Source organism: Scardinius erythrophthalmus, assembly GCF_964197995.2.
Source record: "Scardinius erythrophthalmus genome assembly, chromosome: 2".
Taxonomy (NCBI): Eukaryota; Metazoa; Chordata; class Actinopteri; order Cypriniformes; family Leuciscidae; genus Scardinius; species Scardinius erythrophthalmus.
Genome location: NC_138222.1, coordinates 59,521,855 through 59,538,501, shown reverse-complemented (window position 1 = coordinate 59,538,501; position 16,647 = coordinate 59,521,855). Strand labels below are relative to the sequence as shown.

General features: G+C 37.2%; 3 protein-coding genes across 4 annotated transcripts; 1 reads left to right on the top strand and 2 right to left on the bottom strand.

Annotated features, from left to right (window-relative positions):
• Window positions 1–1,565: 1,565 nt before the first annotated feature.
• Window positions 1,566–7,275, top strand: pnp5a (purine nucleoside phosphorylase 5a). The gene is made up of 6 exons (XM_081359933.1): window positions 1,566–1,868; window positions 3,760–3,929; window positions 4,026–4,129; window positions 4,645–4,820; window positions 5,301–5,491; window positions 6,414–7,275. Exons 1-6 carry the CDS (start codon window positions 1,846–1,848, stop codon window positions 6,629–6,631), a joined length of 882 nt encoding a protein of 293 aa, XP_081216059.1. The 5' UTR covers window positions 1,566–1,845; the 3' UTR covers window positions 6,632–7,275.
• A 624-nt stretch (window positions 7,276–7,899) lies between these two features.
• Window positions 7,900–14,470, bottom strand: LOC308687392 (uncharacterized protein). Of its 2 annotated transcripts, none has more exons than XM_081359931.1 (5): window positions 14,214–14,455; window positions 13,503–13,707; window positions 13,351–13,427; window positions 13,183–13,261; window positions 7,900–10,758 (listed from the first exon to the last, which is right to left on the bottom strand). In XM_081359931.1, the coding sequence occupies exons 1-5, from the start codon at window positions 14,376–14,378 to the stop codon at window positions 9,602–9,604; spliced, it is 1,683 nt and encodes a 560-aa protein (XP_081216057.1). In that variant the 5' UTR covers window positions 14,379–14,455; the 3' UTR covers window positions 7,900–9,601. The 2 variants fall into 2 exon arrangements, with proteins under 2 accessions (XP_081216057.1, XP_081216058.1); XM_081359932.1 differs by having other exon boundaries at window positions 7,906–10,758; window positions 13,503–13,704; window positions 14,214–14,470.
• Window positions 14,471–14,543: 73 nt separating this feature from the next.
• Window positions 14,544–16,204, bottom strand: dusp19b (dual specificity phosphatase 19b). Its single transcript, XM_081355479.1, has 4 exons — window positions 15,932–16,204; window positions 15,535–15,581; window positions 15,013–15,165; window positions 14,544–14,874 (listed from the first exon to the last, which is right to left on the bottom strand). The coding sequence occupies exons 1-4, from the start codon at window positions 16,155–16,157 to the stop codon at window positions 14,692–14,694; spliced, it is 609 nt and encodes a 202-aa protein (XP_081211605.1). The 5' UTR covers window positions 16,158–16,204; the 3' UTR covers window positions 14,544–14,691.
• Window positions 16,205–16,647: the final 443 nt, after the last annotated feature.

The following is a 16,647-nucleotide window of genomic DNA, read 5'->3' as shown; positions in this document are numbered from 1 at the left end:
AAAAGGCTCAATTGTTTTGTGGCATCATGATCCAGAGACGCCACGCGATTGGTCAAGATGCAGGCGTGTCAGCTTGTCCAGGGAAATAAGAGTCATCCATGTAGTCATGTAGAGGTCCACACTTGTTATTACTCTTCATTGTGTTTTTGGGTGGAGTCATAACAGAGACTGAGACGAAAACAAGGGCCCTTAACAGGCCTTATCTTATACTATAGTGGAAAATAACTACACCTAACTGTATTTAAAATTATAATTAAACTTTATTTGGAGTACTTTTTTATTGCACGATGCACATTTCTTAATTTCAATGCTAAAATGTGTTCAGCATCACAATTAGGATACTTTGATCTCTATACAATATTTAAATGCATGATGTTTAAAGTGCACCTAAAATATACTTGCAATATTCCACTTTAGCACAATCAATATATTTAGCTGGACCTCAGAACTTTTTCTGAATAATTTAAGTACATTAAAAGTTTTTATAAAGTATTTATATTACGTATGTAATATGTATGTATATTTATACTTAACATTAAATGAATGCATTTTAAATATATTTTAGTATATTTATTTTTCACTGTATAGGTGAGGTTGTAAATATTATGCTTGTCTATTCGCCCTTCAGTCACGTGTGTACCTTGCACCTGCTGATCACAACAACAGGCTACATCAAAACAGAATAAGTGACGTATAGTGAATTGAAATGATGCCAGTCTTAGGCGCCACAGTTACAGAATGACAGAAGAGGTGATCGCATCAATCAATCATTACTGAAAAACATTCTTCTTCATCCGTGGCTCTGAGACTGTTTTGACGGACATGATCATGTGTGGGAAGTGAGGCGGAATAACTCTACCTAATGTGATATGTTTGAGACAGGTCGTAGGTCAGGGGTCATGACCTTTGTTCCTGAGGTGCCCTGGTTGGTCATGTTCTTAGATTAGGTCTAAAATAACGTGTGCTCGACCATTCTAACATGTCGTTCTCCAGTAATTTGAGGTGGCCTAAATGAGGGGAATGTTGAAGAACTGAATTCTTTGACTTATTTACTTCAGGCATTTCTGAAATGTTGACTCAAGACTAGTCAAAGTGGGTCAAAATTCCAACAACATTCTTTTTTGTTTGTTTTTTGTTTAATAGGTTTAATAGCCTGTTTTAAAATACACAGCCTAAAATTCTAAATAGGAAAAATCCTTTTAAAAGTTTCATTTTAATTTTAATAGTTTAATTTGAGTTTAATTTTCTATATGATTTCATGATGGTAAAAAGGTGGTAAAAAAATCGTGCGTTATTGTTGATCACGCACCACACACTTCTTCAATAGATCTGGCAAAGATAAAAGGTAATTGTCGTGATGTAAGTTCACGATTTCCTTATCTAAATCATTGTGAACGAGATTGAATACGCAAATACACATGGACCCAGTGTTAATATTTGAATGACTATAGTCTCATGCGTTTGTTTTGTTCGACCATCTATAAATCTAATCTATCTGAAAACCCATTTCCAGTATATCAGCTGTTTCTCGTGTTTAAGAGCCCGTGTTGGACTTGGCCCACCCTGACCGGGGGCGTTGCGTCAAGGGTGTGTGTTGCGTTCCGCTTTTCATTTGCGTCAGAACGCGGGGAGGAGCGGCAGAAACAGAGGATCTATAAAACACCGGCGACGTGCGCAGCACTTCAGGAATTATTAAACATTGTTATTGGCTTTGTCTGAACTCTATCTCCGTTATTTGTTTTCTTGGTCGTTCGTCGCATAAGTTACTTCCGAATCCGTCGCTAGAAACATCGATATTTCCGTTCCGTAGCCTATTTGTCAAGGATCTGACCAGCGATTTTGAACATGTTTCCTGAGAGCAGCACTGGGTATACTGTTATTATTATTTTCAGATCTAACTATTTCTACATTCTTTATTTTGTCTTTTAAAAGTGTATCCTATGTTTGAATTCTATTTCGTTGGTGAATGCAATATAATTGCTCCATAGTAGCCTACAGGGGGTTGCACAGTTAAAGCTGATCTATCATAATTTATCCATTCATTCTGTCATAATCTGTGTGAGATTGCATTTAACCGAATCGTCGCAGAGAGGAGCACGTGCTGATGCGCGTACGCGCTTTGTGTCTTGAACAGCTGCCAGAGAACTGAACTACCGTGCGCGCGCGTTTCGGTACCGTTATATAAGAGGACGTTTCGGATTTTAAACGAATTTTCTTTGAAAACTTCGAATTATTCAATGGAAATGGGTCGCGTTAAAAAAAAGAAAATTTGGCTACTTTAATTTTTTTAACTATGTTGACTGTTGATTGTATTGAAATTATTTTGAAAATGTATATTTTCTACAATAAAATGGTAAAATACGTAACGCACACATACATATCATATACAAAAAAGACACAATATAATCTGCAACCCTTCTCTCTAGATAAGCTAAATTTTTCAGCCATTAATATTGGTCAACCATTAACCTACTAGTTGTAAATTCAATGATATACAATACATCAAACTAAAAGGAAAAGGGACTGACATGTTTAGTTAAAAGCATAACAAAAACAAACAAACAAACAAACAAACAAACAAACAAACAAACAAAAAATAATAATATTAATAATATATATCTTTTTGGACCTGGACTATTTTCACATTCTTTTAGATTTTTTGACAATTAATTGGTTGTATAGAAAATGTATATTTGCTACAATTGAATTGCAAATCTAAACATTCTTTTTTTTTAATGATAACTTTGTTACTGTTTTCCAAACTGCAAAGGCCATAGTTAATCCTAAAGCTGCTCGGTCACAGAAAGTTTATTTCAGGAGTCAGCCGCTCAGATTACAGTAGTGATGTGTCCAAAAGTGGCTCAAATTTCAAATCTGCCAGGATATTTTTATTTGCTATCTGCAGGATTCATAACCATTCAAATCCATTCAAAAATGCCTAATACAGTATTTGGCATCTTATAATGCAGAATACATATGCAGATGCTATTCCAAAATGCCTTTTGTGTAAGTAAATTCTATACAACCTGAATGTTTGTGACGTTCAAGTGTGTAAGACTCCGGGGAATGTGATGGAATTTTTATTTTTTGATGAATGTAAAGTGTCGTTTGACAATGTCTATTCCTACTTTATGATTTAAAATATGTTTATGTTGAAATGTAATGTCCCCTGTGTGGAGGTTGTGGAAAATCTCTTCTCACAACAGGAAGAGAGTAAAATCAAACCCTATATAACGTCTATCTAATCTACAAATACTCACAAGATTTAATAAGTCTAGACTTTGTTGATTAATATGATAATAATGTCAGCTGCGAGTCTGGCCAGTATGAGCGTCACCAATCAGAATGTAGAAAGCTGTGACGCACTCATCTCATGAGTATTTTTAACATATTCTGCGAAGTTTTAAATGAGTGTATTTTTCTGGCCATTGAGTTGCTCTGCTGCGTCTGAAGTGACTCCCGACCGGCTGCTAATAAACTTTATTACTGCAGAGAGGAACGTCTCTGATCATTTAAGGGAAGCACTAGCAACACTTTGAAAGTGATACTTAAGTAATAGTGTTTCTTGGACGGGACGCCATCCCCCATGTTGGGTTAATAACACCTGTGGAAAAAGTGGTTAGTCCATGTTAGTGCCTCAGGCCAGAATCGGAACTCAGAACTCGACTTCTGGGCAGAAACAAGCATAACATGTGTGCTGGGAATGCAGTGAGCTTGTTAAAGTCGTGTGTGTAGTCTCATAAATGTGTCTCTTTGCAGCTACAGCTTTGAGGATTGCCAATCCACAGCGGACTGGCTCCTGTCCCAGACTGCAGTGCAGCCTCTGGTGGGCATCGTGTGTGGCTCGGGGATGGGTGGACTGGCTGACGGGATGAAGGACCCGGTGGCCTTCAACTACAAAGACATCCCCAACTTCCCCCAAAGTACAGGTGAGCGTTTCTGTATAATGTGAGGTATTACCTTGCAAGGTTTCCATTACTCCTCTTATTTTGTGCTGAATCTGTGCGTTTGTTCCTGTTCTGCAGTGCACGGTCACGCAGGTCGACTGGTGTTTGGCACTTTGAAGGGAATACCATGCGTCTGCATGCAGGGAAGGTTTCATCTCTATGAGGGATATGCCATCCAAAAGGTACAAACGCCCCATAATACTCACGTCCAAAATGTAAAACAATATAGCTTTTTTTGTCAGTCTGACAGCTAGGCTGAGAGTTATCCTGGTAGGAGTCTGGTTGTTTATCCGTTTCTATGTATGTAAATATCACTGAAATCGTAAGTTGAACAATGTTAAAGAACCCTGACCTAGATTTCTCATGACCATTTTTGCTCTTCACCACGTGATTAATCTAATTGCCAAATGACCTAATTTGAAAATCTAATTAGTTTTAACTGTTTGTGTTTTGTGTGTGATTGAAGCATAAACTGTTCGACCCTATGAAATGCGAAGTCCAGAACACTAGTTGGTTTTGCATTAACTTTTAAACTTGCCTTAGTGCTAAAATCAGCAAAGTGTGACAAGATGTCCACCTGATGCTTGTGTACTTGGCACACGTTTCATTAGTGCCATGTAATTGTTGGTCCGTGTAAACTGCTACTGATGTGAGCTTCCTCTGAGCATCTCAAACTAATCTTGTTGTTCTGTTGCAGATTACGATGCCTATGCGGATCTTCAAAATGCTGGGAGTGAAGACCGTGATTCTCACCAACGCCGCTGGCGGTCTGAACCAGGACTTTAAAGTAGGAGACATCATGATCATCAAAGATCATCTCAACATGCCTGGGTTTGCTGGAAACAACCCACTGACGGGACCCAACGACGAAAGGTGTGTTTATATGTGTTGCAGCACTAACTTATAATTAACACTCTCACACCATGGAGCTGTTTTGACATGCAGAGATTTCATGCATACTTCAACCAAAAAAAAAAATTACCCCATGATTTACTCAACCTCAAGCCATCCTAGGTGTATTTGACATTCTTCTTTTAGTTGAATACAATCTGAGTTATATTAAAAAATGTCCTGGCACTTCCAAGCTTTATAATGGGAGTAAATGGGCATCCTTTTTTTGAAGTCCATACAAGTGCATCTTTACATCATAAAAGTGTCCCAAAAGGCTCCGGGGGTTAAAAAATGGTGCCCATAAAGCTTGGGAGAGCCAGGACATTTTTTATATTACTCTGATTGTATTTGTCTGAAAGAAGAATGTCATATACACCTAGAATGGCTTCAGGGTGAGTAAATCATGGACTAATTTTCACTTTTGGGTGAACTATCCCTTTAACTTGCATTGCTTTTTTTTAGGTTTGGGTTACGTTTCCCCTGCATGTCTGACGCATATGACCGAGAACTCCAGCAGCTGGCGTTGGACGTGGGTTCAGAGCTTGGCTTCAGTGATTTCCTGCGAGAGGGCGTTTACTGCGTTCTAGGAGGGCCTTCGTTCGAGACGATCGCGGAGTGTCGCATGTTGAACAAGCTGGGAGCTGATGCTGTCGGTAAGAGCTGTCACGCCTCTCTTAAAGGGATAGTTCACATAAAAATAAAAATTCTGTCATAAATGACTCGCCCTCGTGTCGTTCCAAACCCGTGAGACTTCGGAACACAAATTAAGATCTTTCTGATGAAATCTGAGAGATTTCTGTCCCTCCATTGACAGCTACGCAACTACCACTTTGACGCCTCAAAAAGTTCATAAAGAGATCCTGAGGTTTAGTCCAAATATTCTGAAGAGTCTCGATCGCTTTATATGATGAACAGATTGAATTTAGGCTTTTATTCACATATAAACATTCATCAACTCACACATTAATTGTGGTAAACAGAAGCTCAAGCATGTTCGCTTGACATGCAAGAACCAATGAACCAATAAATTAAATCTGTTCACCATATAAAGCGATCGAGTCTCTTCAGAAAATTTGGACTAAACCACTCAATTCATATGGATTAGTTTTACGATCTCTTTATGAATTTTTTGAAGCGTCAAAGTAGTAGTTGCATAGCTGTCAATTGAGGGACAGAAATCTCTCAGATTTCATCAAAAAGATCTTCATTTGTGTTCCGAAGTCTCACGGGTTTGGAACGACACGAGGGCGAGTCATTTATGACAGAATTTTTATTTTTGGGTGAACTATCCCTTTAAGAACCAACCAGTAAACGGTATTATAGTTTAATTATGCAGTTCTCTGACAGGCCAAAAGGGGGCGTTCACACTGACGACAATTTGCAGTAACTTGAAGTCATTCATTTTCAAACTTTTTCAATGTAACCAAGTTAAACTGCATCACTTCTCATTTGCATGAAGTTAAATCCAGTGACCAATGAGAGTGCAGACAGTGACATTTCTGTAACATTGAAATAAAAATAACTAAAAGTTTTCTAATGTGACCTAGTTTACTAACCAGGCTTTGTCTGTTTTAGGCATGAGCACTGTTCACGAGGTGATCGTGGCACGTCACTGTGGCATGCGTGTCTTCGCTCTGTCTTTGATAACTAATAAAGCGGTTATGGACTACGACAGCGAGGAAAAAGCCAATCACGAGGAAGTTCTGGAGACGGGCAAACAGAGAGCGGAGCAGCTGGAGAGACTGGTGTCCACCTTAGTCGCCCGGCTAGAACACAACAACAATTATGCCTGAGACTGTTCTCGGATCAGATCCGACGTCAGTCACAGACCAAAGAACGCCAATTCATCTGTGAACAAACACACTAGATATACGGTTTCAAAAAGCATGTTATACAGGTCAATTCCATTCAGCTCAGACTTATTTATAACGTTTATTGAATCTTATAAGTCTTCATTTATTTTTGGTCAGCCTGATATTTTGCGCTTATGTATATAGATCTGGTGAGCATGGGAGTGCTTGGGTTTTTATTCCCTCTTTCTCTCTTAAAAAAAATAATTTTTACATTCCTCTGAATAATAAACTAATGTTTCTTATTTCTATCTTAAAAGTTTACCATTTGTTACTTTAAATTCAACATCTCTGTAACACTTTAATTGGTTTGTAGTATTTGTTGGTAGATGTACAGTAAAGGTCTATCTTGTGTATTTTTTTTAACATTATTAGCTAAATTGGCTATTTATTATTATTGTCTCCCTCTCGTTTATGTAACTTAATATTACACATTTATGGGTGAACCTTCTGTCAATGTTTGAAATGCTTGAGGGTATGAGGACATGGTGATGGTAGAAAAAATTTAGATGGAAGAAAATATATATTTAATATATATATTTAATATATATTTCACCCCAACATTAAAAATAAATTATATTTTGCATAAATATAATGAAGTCTCTTTATTTTGTCATTATCAATCATTATTTTGACCATGTTGAGACAGTTACATAACAAGTAAGTATTTTACATTTCAAGTTGAATTTGTATTTTTCATCAATCAATGTTCATCAGAGGGGTCCAAAACCCTAGGACTTTTGTCGAACTTGAACCATTAATACACACAAAAAATTAATTTAATGGATATCGAGGAGTTTTGTGGTTGAAATTTAAAAAAAGTAACAAATCCTTCCCTCACGGCTCAATTTGACCCCCATAGGAATGGATGGAATGCGTGAAATGCTTCAGTACACATAGAAAAACATAAAAATGCTCAAAATTCTAACTAAAAATGCTAAAACTTAACCAAAAAATTATTTTATTATGTCTACATGTGTATCTGAATGCACACTGAAGACAAACTGACTTTAGGACCCAGTGGAACAGTTCACTCGCTCCATATAGAGATATAAGGACATCTAGAGTCATGAAATATGTAAGGGATAATGTAGAGCGAGGCGCGTCTTGAATCAGGGGTTGTATTCACTATAACAACCGCCTCGCTCTACACTGTCCCGCTTATTACATGGTTATCTACCAAATAAATCAATAATTTGACACAAAACATTGATCTAAAAAGGAGTTTATTGATTTAAAAACGATTGTATTGCTTCCGCTAAAGAAAATAGTCCGTTCCGCGTCCATAGCAACGCGCTGTTTTTCATGGCAACGGTGTGTTATACTTCGCAGTAATTTGATTTAAAAACGTCTGTTATCAAGAATAGGCTCTATGCACGAACGCTGCTGACATATTTCCGGTAGGATCTCAGCCGGCGTCTTTACTTCCGCATAGCGCATTCTATAGGACAATTCACTTTAATAAAATTCATTTTCTCAGAAACGGAGACAACGATTTTAGAAACTGATTCGCTAGTGATATGAGAGAATACTCACCCTCAAAGTTGTCTATGTAGCTCGAAATTTTTTAATTTAAAGAACTTCTCTTTCTTACTCATATTTGTGACAGTTAACTGCCTCACAATATTGTTAACATCATTCACGTTAACCGCTGGAAGTTCTTGTAAACAGAGAGTGTAATTTGCCATTATCTCCACCTAATGCAAAAACGGCTTCTGACGCAGCACCGGATGTAACTGGGCGGGCTGAGACAAAACGCGGGAGCGATCGTGCATAGAGCCTATTATTACATGGCTTATATTTCTTGATATCAGACCGCATTCTGCATTGGAATTCAGCTAAGCCATGTAATAATTCTTGATAACAGACGTTTTTAAATCAATAAACTTCTTTTTAAATCAATATTTTGTGTCAAATTATTGATTTATTTGGTAGGTAGCCATGTAATAGTCCTGATCAGCCTGTCGGGGTTGTATTCGCTATAACAACCGCCTCGCTCTACATTATCCCTTACATAACACACAGCATTCTACATTAGAATTCAACCAAGCCATGTAATAAGTTATATTATTATTTTTCCACAAGAGGTCGACAAAGACACCCAATGTAAGGTATTTTGAGCTGAATTAAAAGGTTTATGTTTTAAATAGTGAGTTATTTTAAATTTAAGTTGAAAGAATGTGAAGAATGTGCTTAAATTACTACATTACTATTCATTTATTATTTATTGATCAAATCTTGTAATTTAAAGGTTAAAAAAATAACAAAAAAAAAATTGCATTAAAAATAGAAGAAAAAAAACATGAGGGAAAGATGTGTTACAAAGTGTGAGGGAAGGATGAGGGTTAAGGGTGAAATATGACCTATATGTTTCATATATTCACCCTAATGATCCAATCCAGAACTTAAACAGGAAATTGCAGTTCATCTATGAAAATTCTCAGGTATTTGGGCACAGTTGGGTTTAACAGGGTTCCCACACCTTGGTTAACTTCAAATTCAAGAACCTTTCAAGGACTTTCCAGGTCCAATACCCTCAAATTCAAGGACTTAATGTGGGGAATAGTAGTTTGGTACCTGTCATGGCAACGTACAACACAAAGTACCTCACGTGGGAAACTCTTAACTTAACGCGTAAATGCGTGCAACTAACGTAAATCAAGCAAGCTACAGTATTCATAGATCACGAAGTGTTGGCGAAATAACACTTTCATCTGATCGGAGGGAATAATATGGATTTTTTTCAGAAAACTTCTTGCACAAAATAAATTCAAGCACTCTCAAGGACCTGTATCTATGTATGATTATTTTCCAAAACTTTCCAGATTCATTTCAGATTCACAAACTTTCAAGGATTTCAAGGACCCGTGGGAAACCTGGTTTAATCAGGAAAGGCACAGATGGAACGACTGGTTAGTTCTCTTCCACATTCGAGTTGGCTGAACTTCCTGTCCCAGCGTGACAAACCTTTGAGTGGTAGTTACAGTGGCTGCTTTGAGAGAAAGCCCTGCCACAGTTTCGGCAGCGATGCGGCTTCTCTCCGGTGTGAACCCGTCTGTGTTTTCCCAGCGAACTGGGCTGAGTAAACCGCTTATTACAGATGTTACACGCGTAACCCTTCTGTCCTGTGTGAGTGAGCTTGTGAGTCTTCAAAGACCCCTTGAGAGTGAAAGTCTTCTCACACACATCACAACTGAACGGTTTGTCTCCAGAATGTGTCAGTAGATGAGTCTTGAGATGCGTTCCTCGTCGAAACCCCTTCCCGCAGAGCTCACAGCAAAAGGCTTTGACTCCCGTGTGGAGCTGCTTGTGGGATTTGAATGTGTTTGAGTGTACGAAGGTTTTTCCGCAGTCCTCGCATCTGAAGGGTTGTTCGCCCGTGTGAAGCCTTTCGTGTGCCTTGAGGTTCCCCTTCTGAGCGAAGCTCTTCCCGCAGTGTTTGCACGGGAATGGCTTTTCTCCAGTGTGAACTCGCTGATGGTAATCCAGGTAAGATTTGGTGAGGAACCGGGAACCACACTGCAGACACACAAAGTTCTTCTCGCCACCGTGTGTTCGCTCATGGGATTTGAGGATGCTCATCAACGTGAAGCTCTTGCCACATGTGGAACAAGTGAACGGTCTCTCGTCACCGTGACTCGTCATGTGATTCCTCAAGTGGTTTGGCAAGCGAAACGTTTTCTCGCAGAGCTCGCATTTGTGAGGTTTTTCCACCTTGTGGATTCTCCGGTGGTTTTGGAGGAGGCGACTGCGGGCGAAACGCTCTCCACACTCTTGGCAAGCGTGAGGTGTTTCTCCACTGTGGAGCTTCTGCTGGTGTCTTCTCAAGTTATTGAGGAAGGTGAAGGTTTTTCCACAGGTTCTGCATGTGCTCTGCTCATCTTTTGCATTCAGTTGCACTTCTTCAATAGTGTGTGTAGTTGCATCCAATCCTGTTCCGATAATGTTGGGTACATCCAGTGTGTCTATGTTTAACTGGACTGAAATGTCATTTGATTCGTCTTTGGGGTTTGGTTCTTCTCTTTGATGGTCTACAGATTCAGGCTCTTCTGCACTGGGCTCTACTGATTCTGTAATATGAACATTGCATGTTTATTAGGGGTGTAACAATATATTGTGTCACAATATATCACAATACAAAAATGCAACAATATGTATCATGGATAGAGACGATATGTATTGTGTATAGTTCGACCAAAATAAAAATTACTGTGTGAGAAAAAAATCAAGTTTTAAGAGTTTTAGTGTCAGTACTACATTAAACTACTACATAATGTTAAATAGAGGTCGACCAATTCATCGGTTTTGCCGATATATCGGTACCGATAGTTGATTGGTGGAACTATCGTTGGCAAAAATCCACACCGACAGTTTTCCCGGGTTGCGTCTGTTGCTGGAGCGGCTAAGAAATGTATGTGCCGTCATTACCATAGACAGTAAAATAAATGGACACAGCGACCCCATCTTCCTGATGGCTGAGCAACTGCGCAGACTCAAACTGAGCTTGATGTGACGTGAGCTTCTCCTCCTGTCTATACGGTAATTTCTCTACTGTGCGACAGAGAGTCACGTGGTTATGACGCAATCATTAGCCTATTTTTACAAAAACTGCTTCTACGGGGCCATAACATAAGCTACAAGGTAATGGAGCATTTTATACATTGTCGTGTTTCTTTAGAAATAAATAATGGACAAATGGAGTCTTTATACGCCTCAGATGTAAAGTTATTCGCTGTCAAAGTGACGCCAAAATGAATGGGAGTCAATGGAATGCTAACAGCAGGAGGGTGTCCGCTAATCAATGGCGGCGCCCGGGAAAGCTTCAGTATATTATGAAACATTGGCCCCCCTGGTCATTACACAGTAGGGGAGCCTGAGAAGAGACTGCTGGCATTATAGAGCGAGAGCGACCTCTAGAGGACAAATAACAAACTTTCACTAGCTGAGTTGTTTACGTTAGCACAGGAAACTGCGTGGAGCACAGAGATCACAGAATACAGAATGAATACAGAACACTAAAGTACATATTGCCATGTCATTATAAAGTAATTCATTTGTTGACTAAATGCTGCATTAGCAGAGAAAGAACAGAAGTTTGTTTGCCGTCGAGGCTGAGAGGAATAACATTAGTAGTGGCTACCTCAAGCGGTTAAAACAATGTGACAAAAACACACGCTAACCTCACTCAAATGTTTTATGTCACAGTCGTTACCATCTATTTGCATTAGCTTATATCCAGCTGGTCACTTTTATGCATTCATTAGCCAGAACAATTTTATATTTAAAGCTAGTGACGTGATTGCTTTCTCAACATTGATATGTTCATGTCAGAAACAGAAACATGTAATATAACTCTACATTTATGTAATTTTGATGCTCTGGCCTTTGCAGATATTTAAATATGGCCATCTTCTTTAAGCATGATTCATGTGAAATGGTAACACTTTACAATAAGATTACAATTTTAGCATTAACTAAGGTTAATAAATGTTGTAGAAGTATTATTCATTGTTAGTTTGTTAATTTCAACATTTACTAATACATTTTTTAATTGAGTTTTGATTTTGATTTTATCTGTTATTACCTAAGTTAATGTACTATGAACTAACATGAATGATCAAGGCACAATTGTATTGCTCAAATATTATTACATGCAGTAAAAACGTATATATTGCATAATGCATAGTTCATGAAAGCTAGCTAATACATCCTTGTTAACAAATGGGACTTTTGCAAAGTGTTACCTATGAAATTTGCATGGGCTATGTTTCTAGGTTATATAGCTAAAGAAACACACATTTGACCGGTAACATTTCAATGTTTAAATTATTTTCAGTAGAGTTCGTTCTGTAGAACTTCTCATTTTAACATATTCATATTTATATATTTATTAATTTAGCACATTTCAGTTCAGCACTGTTTCACTTGGAGTGTTATGTTTGTTTTTAATCCCAATATCCATTAAAAAAATTTATCGTTGAATAATCGGTTATCGGCATGTACGGTCAAACCTAAATATCGGTATCAGTAAAAAAATCGGTATCCTGATAATGCCAAATGTCTGATGTTACCAGAAAAAAGTGGCCAACATTATTTTAAATATATAGTCAGTGACAGAGTGCAAGCATATTTGTCTAAAATAATTCTGTATTTTCAGCTTCAGAATCATGAATATTGTTATTCTGGTGTCACTATTGTCCTGTGCATTGGGTTATCAGCACCAAGTCCAAACATATTCATTTACACACACAATGTAAAATAAAATTTAGCATTTTAATTAAATTTAACATTTTTTGTTAACCTTTTATCATATGTCTTGGAGTATCGCAATAATATCGTATCGTGAGTTCGGTGTCGTGATATGTATTGAATCGTGACATAAGGGTATCGTTACACCCCTAATGTTTATAGATATGATATTGGATATTTAGGCCTCACATTAACATATTACACCACATGCGTTAATGTGCATGGCACAAACATGCCGTCAGTACCATCAACAGCAGGAGATTGACCCTCCACTTGTTCCTCTTCATGACCAAATGCTTCTTCAAATGTAAACTCAGGCTCTTCCTAGAAAAATGCAGGACTATGTTACTTTAATGTACAGCAAATTATAGTTTGTATAATATTGTAAACAATTACAGCAGGATGTGGTTTACTTCAACAGTCTGAGGAAGATCTCCACCAAATGTGGTGCAATCCTGGATTCCTGAGATGACATCTTCCTGGTTTCCTTCTACAACAATGCATTTTTCTTGTTTAATCATTTAAAACATAATTTAATACATGATTTATTTACGATAAGAACCACCTTTGACATGTTCCTCATCTTTGGCATTGGGGTATTGGGTCTTGAGTGGTTTCCCCGTCCCATCAGACTGCTTGTCTAAGCTTTTGTTGAGTTTATCTACTTGTGTAAGATATTTTCTTCGTCCAGTTGATGCTTTATGAAGGATTGTGCAGATGTGTTCAGCTGTCGAGTTTGTTATTTTCCTTATAGCATCTGTCAGATTCTTCTGAAGCAAACAACACATATCAGTAACTCTGTGCAGGTAAAGTTAAAAGTGCTGCTTGCCTAACTTTTTAACACGTATAACAGATTAACTATCAATGATCAAAGCTCAAAATATATTAAGACAATGTTTTAATTGAATACCCACAAGCTGTTTTAATACGTGCAATAATATTTCAACAGCACACTTCGCCTTAAAAAGTTTACCGTTAATTATTAGCAATAAAATGTATTTGGTAGTTCAAACATTAACTGTGGCAGTTTAATATTAGTCAGTTATTAGTCGATGCTTCTTCAAATGTACATATTCTTCAGTGCTTATTATAAAAAAAAAAATAACAGAAGCTAAGGAGATTCCATATTAATTATTTATAACTTTATAGCGATTAAAATAAATATAAACTATGGTATGTTTAGCAGTAACTATGTTTACCACGGTGATTTTTAGTCAAATATATTATTCTGTACGAATTGTAAGACATCAGCAACGATATATTTGAACGGACTTACCAATTTGATATCAGTTTCTGTATTTGCATTTTGACGTTTTGACTGAAAAATATCAAGTTGACAAATTTCTTTCACTATAGATGAGACTAAACTGTCCATTATTGTGAGCAGTTGTTTCTGGATAGAGAGTTCACACGACATACTTCTATTCCTTTGATATATCATTAAAATGTTTAATAAAAAAGGCGACTACTATCATTGATTCATTTGTTTTGCCAAAGTCCCTTCGGTTAGTGTGTTGTGACGCACGTGAACGCGGATTCAACGGTTGATCAGTTTCCAGCCCTGATGCATTTCAAAATAAAAGTCACCCATTAAACCTCTTGAAAATGTAAAGACCATTGATAAATCAGCAGCAATGGCAAATGTTTTATTTATGCAACAAGTGTAAACATAACCATATATAAAACATATTTTAATATATACAGAAGAATTGGGTTTACAGAAACATCAGATCAGTCTCAATGTTTGTATGGCATTATGGATTATATTTCTTCAGCTGATTCATGAAGCCTGGGTTTGGCTGGATGGAAGGCCGGGCAGTTTTCACAGCGCTGAAGGCTTCATCAAACGACATCTTCTCCTGGGACATGAGGAACCCGATGACGACAGAAGCAGAGCGAGACACTCCAGCGTTACAGTGGACCAGCACCACTCCATCCTGAAGAACACGCAGAACAGAGCTTATAGACACACACACACACACACACACACACACACACACACACACACACACACACACACACACACACACACACACACACACACACACACACATCTGTCTGTCTTCCACACACACCTGCTGACTGGCTTTCTTTATGAACTCAAAACATTCAGGGAAGTATGAGGTGATGTCTGTCTCTGGAATATCCATCATGGTAACAGTCTTATATGTGAAGAGATCAGGAAACACGTTCTGAACCCCATACGACACATTCAGCACATGAGTCACCTAAAACACAACAGATATATCTGTGTATATATTATTATAATATATATACATGTGTGTGTTTGTGTGTACACACCCATTTATATATGTATGTATATATATATATATATATATATATATATATATATATATATATATTTGTGTGTATTTATAGACACACACATATAATGTATATACGCACATATAAATAAAAACTTTTATGTTAGATGCGATTAATCACGATTAATCGATTTGACAGAACTAATGTATATGTTTTTAGTTTTATATAAATTAGCTGGCCTAGTTTTATAAAGTTTATAAGTGGCTTTAATAATATAAAATAAATAATATAAAAATATATAAAATAACAATAAAAAAACCTCATTACCTTACCTTTAACCTTTTCAATGTTTCTATGTCATGAGCTGCATCCTGGGATGCTAAAAAATAAAAAATTGACCGTTAGAGGTTAATACTTAATGTGCCACATATATATATATATATATATATATATATATATATATATATATATATATATATATATATATTATCATAATCCAACATTATTTTAAAGTTTGAATTTAATTCATTTTAGAGTGTAAACAATAGCTGTGGGCCAAATTATATAATATAACAATAGACACTGTTGATACCTTGGAGTCCATTAATAAAGTAATAATTACCATGTTACAATGGTATTACCATCACTTTACCACCTAATACAGTGGGAGTTGTGTCGGGCTCTCACTTTAATTACAAATTACACATATACATTAAAGACAAAACGCACAGAGCAGGAGGAAGGGTCTTATGATGCCCACTTGCAGGTCCAGGTTCAAGTCCTGCACGAACCCGCACGCCGCGTCACTCTCGCGCTCCGTATCGCGCGTGACGTGGAAATCATCGCCGCGTCGCGTCTCGACGAGTTTCTCGCCCGTTACAGTCGTGACGCGCGTGATCTGCTTCCTCAGACGCGCCGCGGAGAATCCCTCGATCTCCTGCGAGAGAGAGTTCATCTCTATCCATCTAACGAAACTGATCGCACTGCGGAACTAAAGAGAAAGGGAGGCTGTAAACAAAGCGGGGAACCTTAAGCTTGGTGCACCCTTTAATTTCAAAATAAAAGCCCCTGACCATAATTTCCACAAAATACAACGTCCGTTTGTTAAGCTAATACATCATTACTAATGAATCTGAAATATGGCCTTAAAACTGTGTAAACATTTTCAGGAACTCTGTGGTTATAATTAATAGCTTAGTATTTTAAAATAAACAGTAAAATAAAATTATCTAAATGTCTTTGTATAAATGTCAAATTCTATTTTATTTACTAATACCAAGCTAATATTAAACTACCAGTTTCTGTAGTGACAAATCTTGTCATAGATCTCTAGTTGTCTATAAAATCTACATGAATGTTAAAGATATTTTTTTTTAGCTGCTGACTGATCATTTTTATAGTTAAATAGTTAGTTTGTAGGATGGGGCAATGCAGTGCCATCATGT

Excerpts from the sequence above, each read along its gene's own strand:
- dusp19b (XM_081355479.1), bottom strand. The coding sequence starts at position 16,157 with ATGAACTCTCTCTCGCAGGAGATCGAGGGATTCTCCGCGGCGCGTCTG. Across the intron at positions 15,166-15,534 it reads AAACATTGAAAAGGTTAAAG|GTGACTCATGTGCTGAATGT; the intron begins GTAAGGTAATGA and ends GTTGTGTTTTAG. Across the intron at positions 14,875-15,012 it reads TAAAGAAAGCCAGTCAGCAG|GATGGAGTGGTGCTGGTCCA; the intron begins GTGTGTGTGGAA and ends CGTGTTCTTCAG.
- LOC308687392 (XM_081359931.1), bottom strand. The coding sequence starts at position 14,378 with ATGATATATCAAAGGAATAGAAGTATGTCGTGTGAACTCTCTATCCAG. Across the intron at positions 13,428-13,502 it reads AGATGAGGAACATGTCAAAG|AAGGAAACCAGGAAGATGTC; the intron begins GTGGTTCTTATC and ends GCATTGTTGTAG. Across the intron at positions 10,759-13,182 it reads TCAATCTCCTGCTGTTGATG|AATCAGTAGAGCCCAGTGCA; the intron begins GTACTGACGGCA and ends TTCATATTACAG.
- pnp5a (XM_081359933.1), top strand. The coding sequence starts at position 1,846 with ATGTTTCCTGAGAGCAGCACTGG. Across the intron at positions 3,930-4,025 it reads CAACTTCCCCCAAAGTACAG|TGCACGGTCACGCAGGTCGA; the intron begins GTGAGCGTTTCT and ends CCTGTTCTGCAG. Across the intron at positions 4,130-4,644 it reads AGGGATATGCCATCCAAAAG|ATTACGATGCCTATGCGGAT; the intron begins GTACAAACGCCC and ends GTTCTGTTGCAG.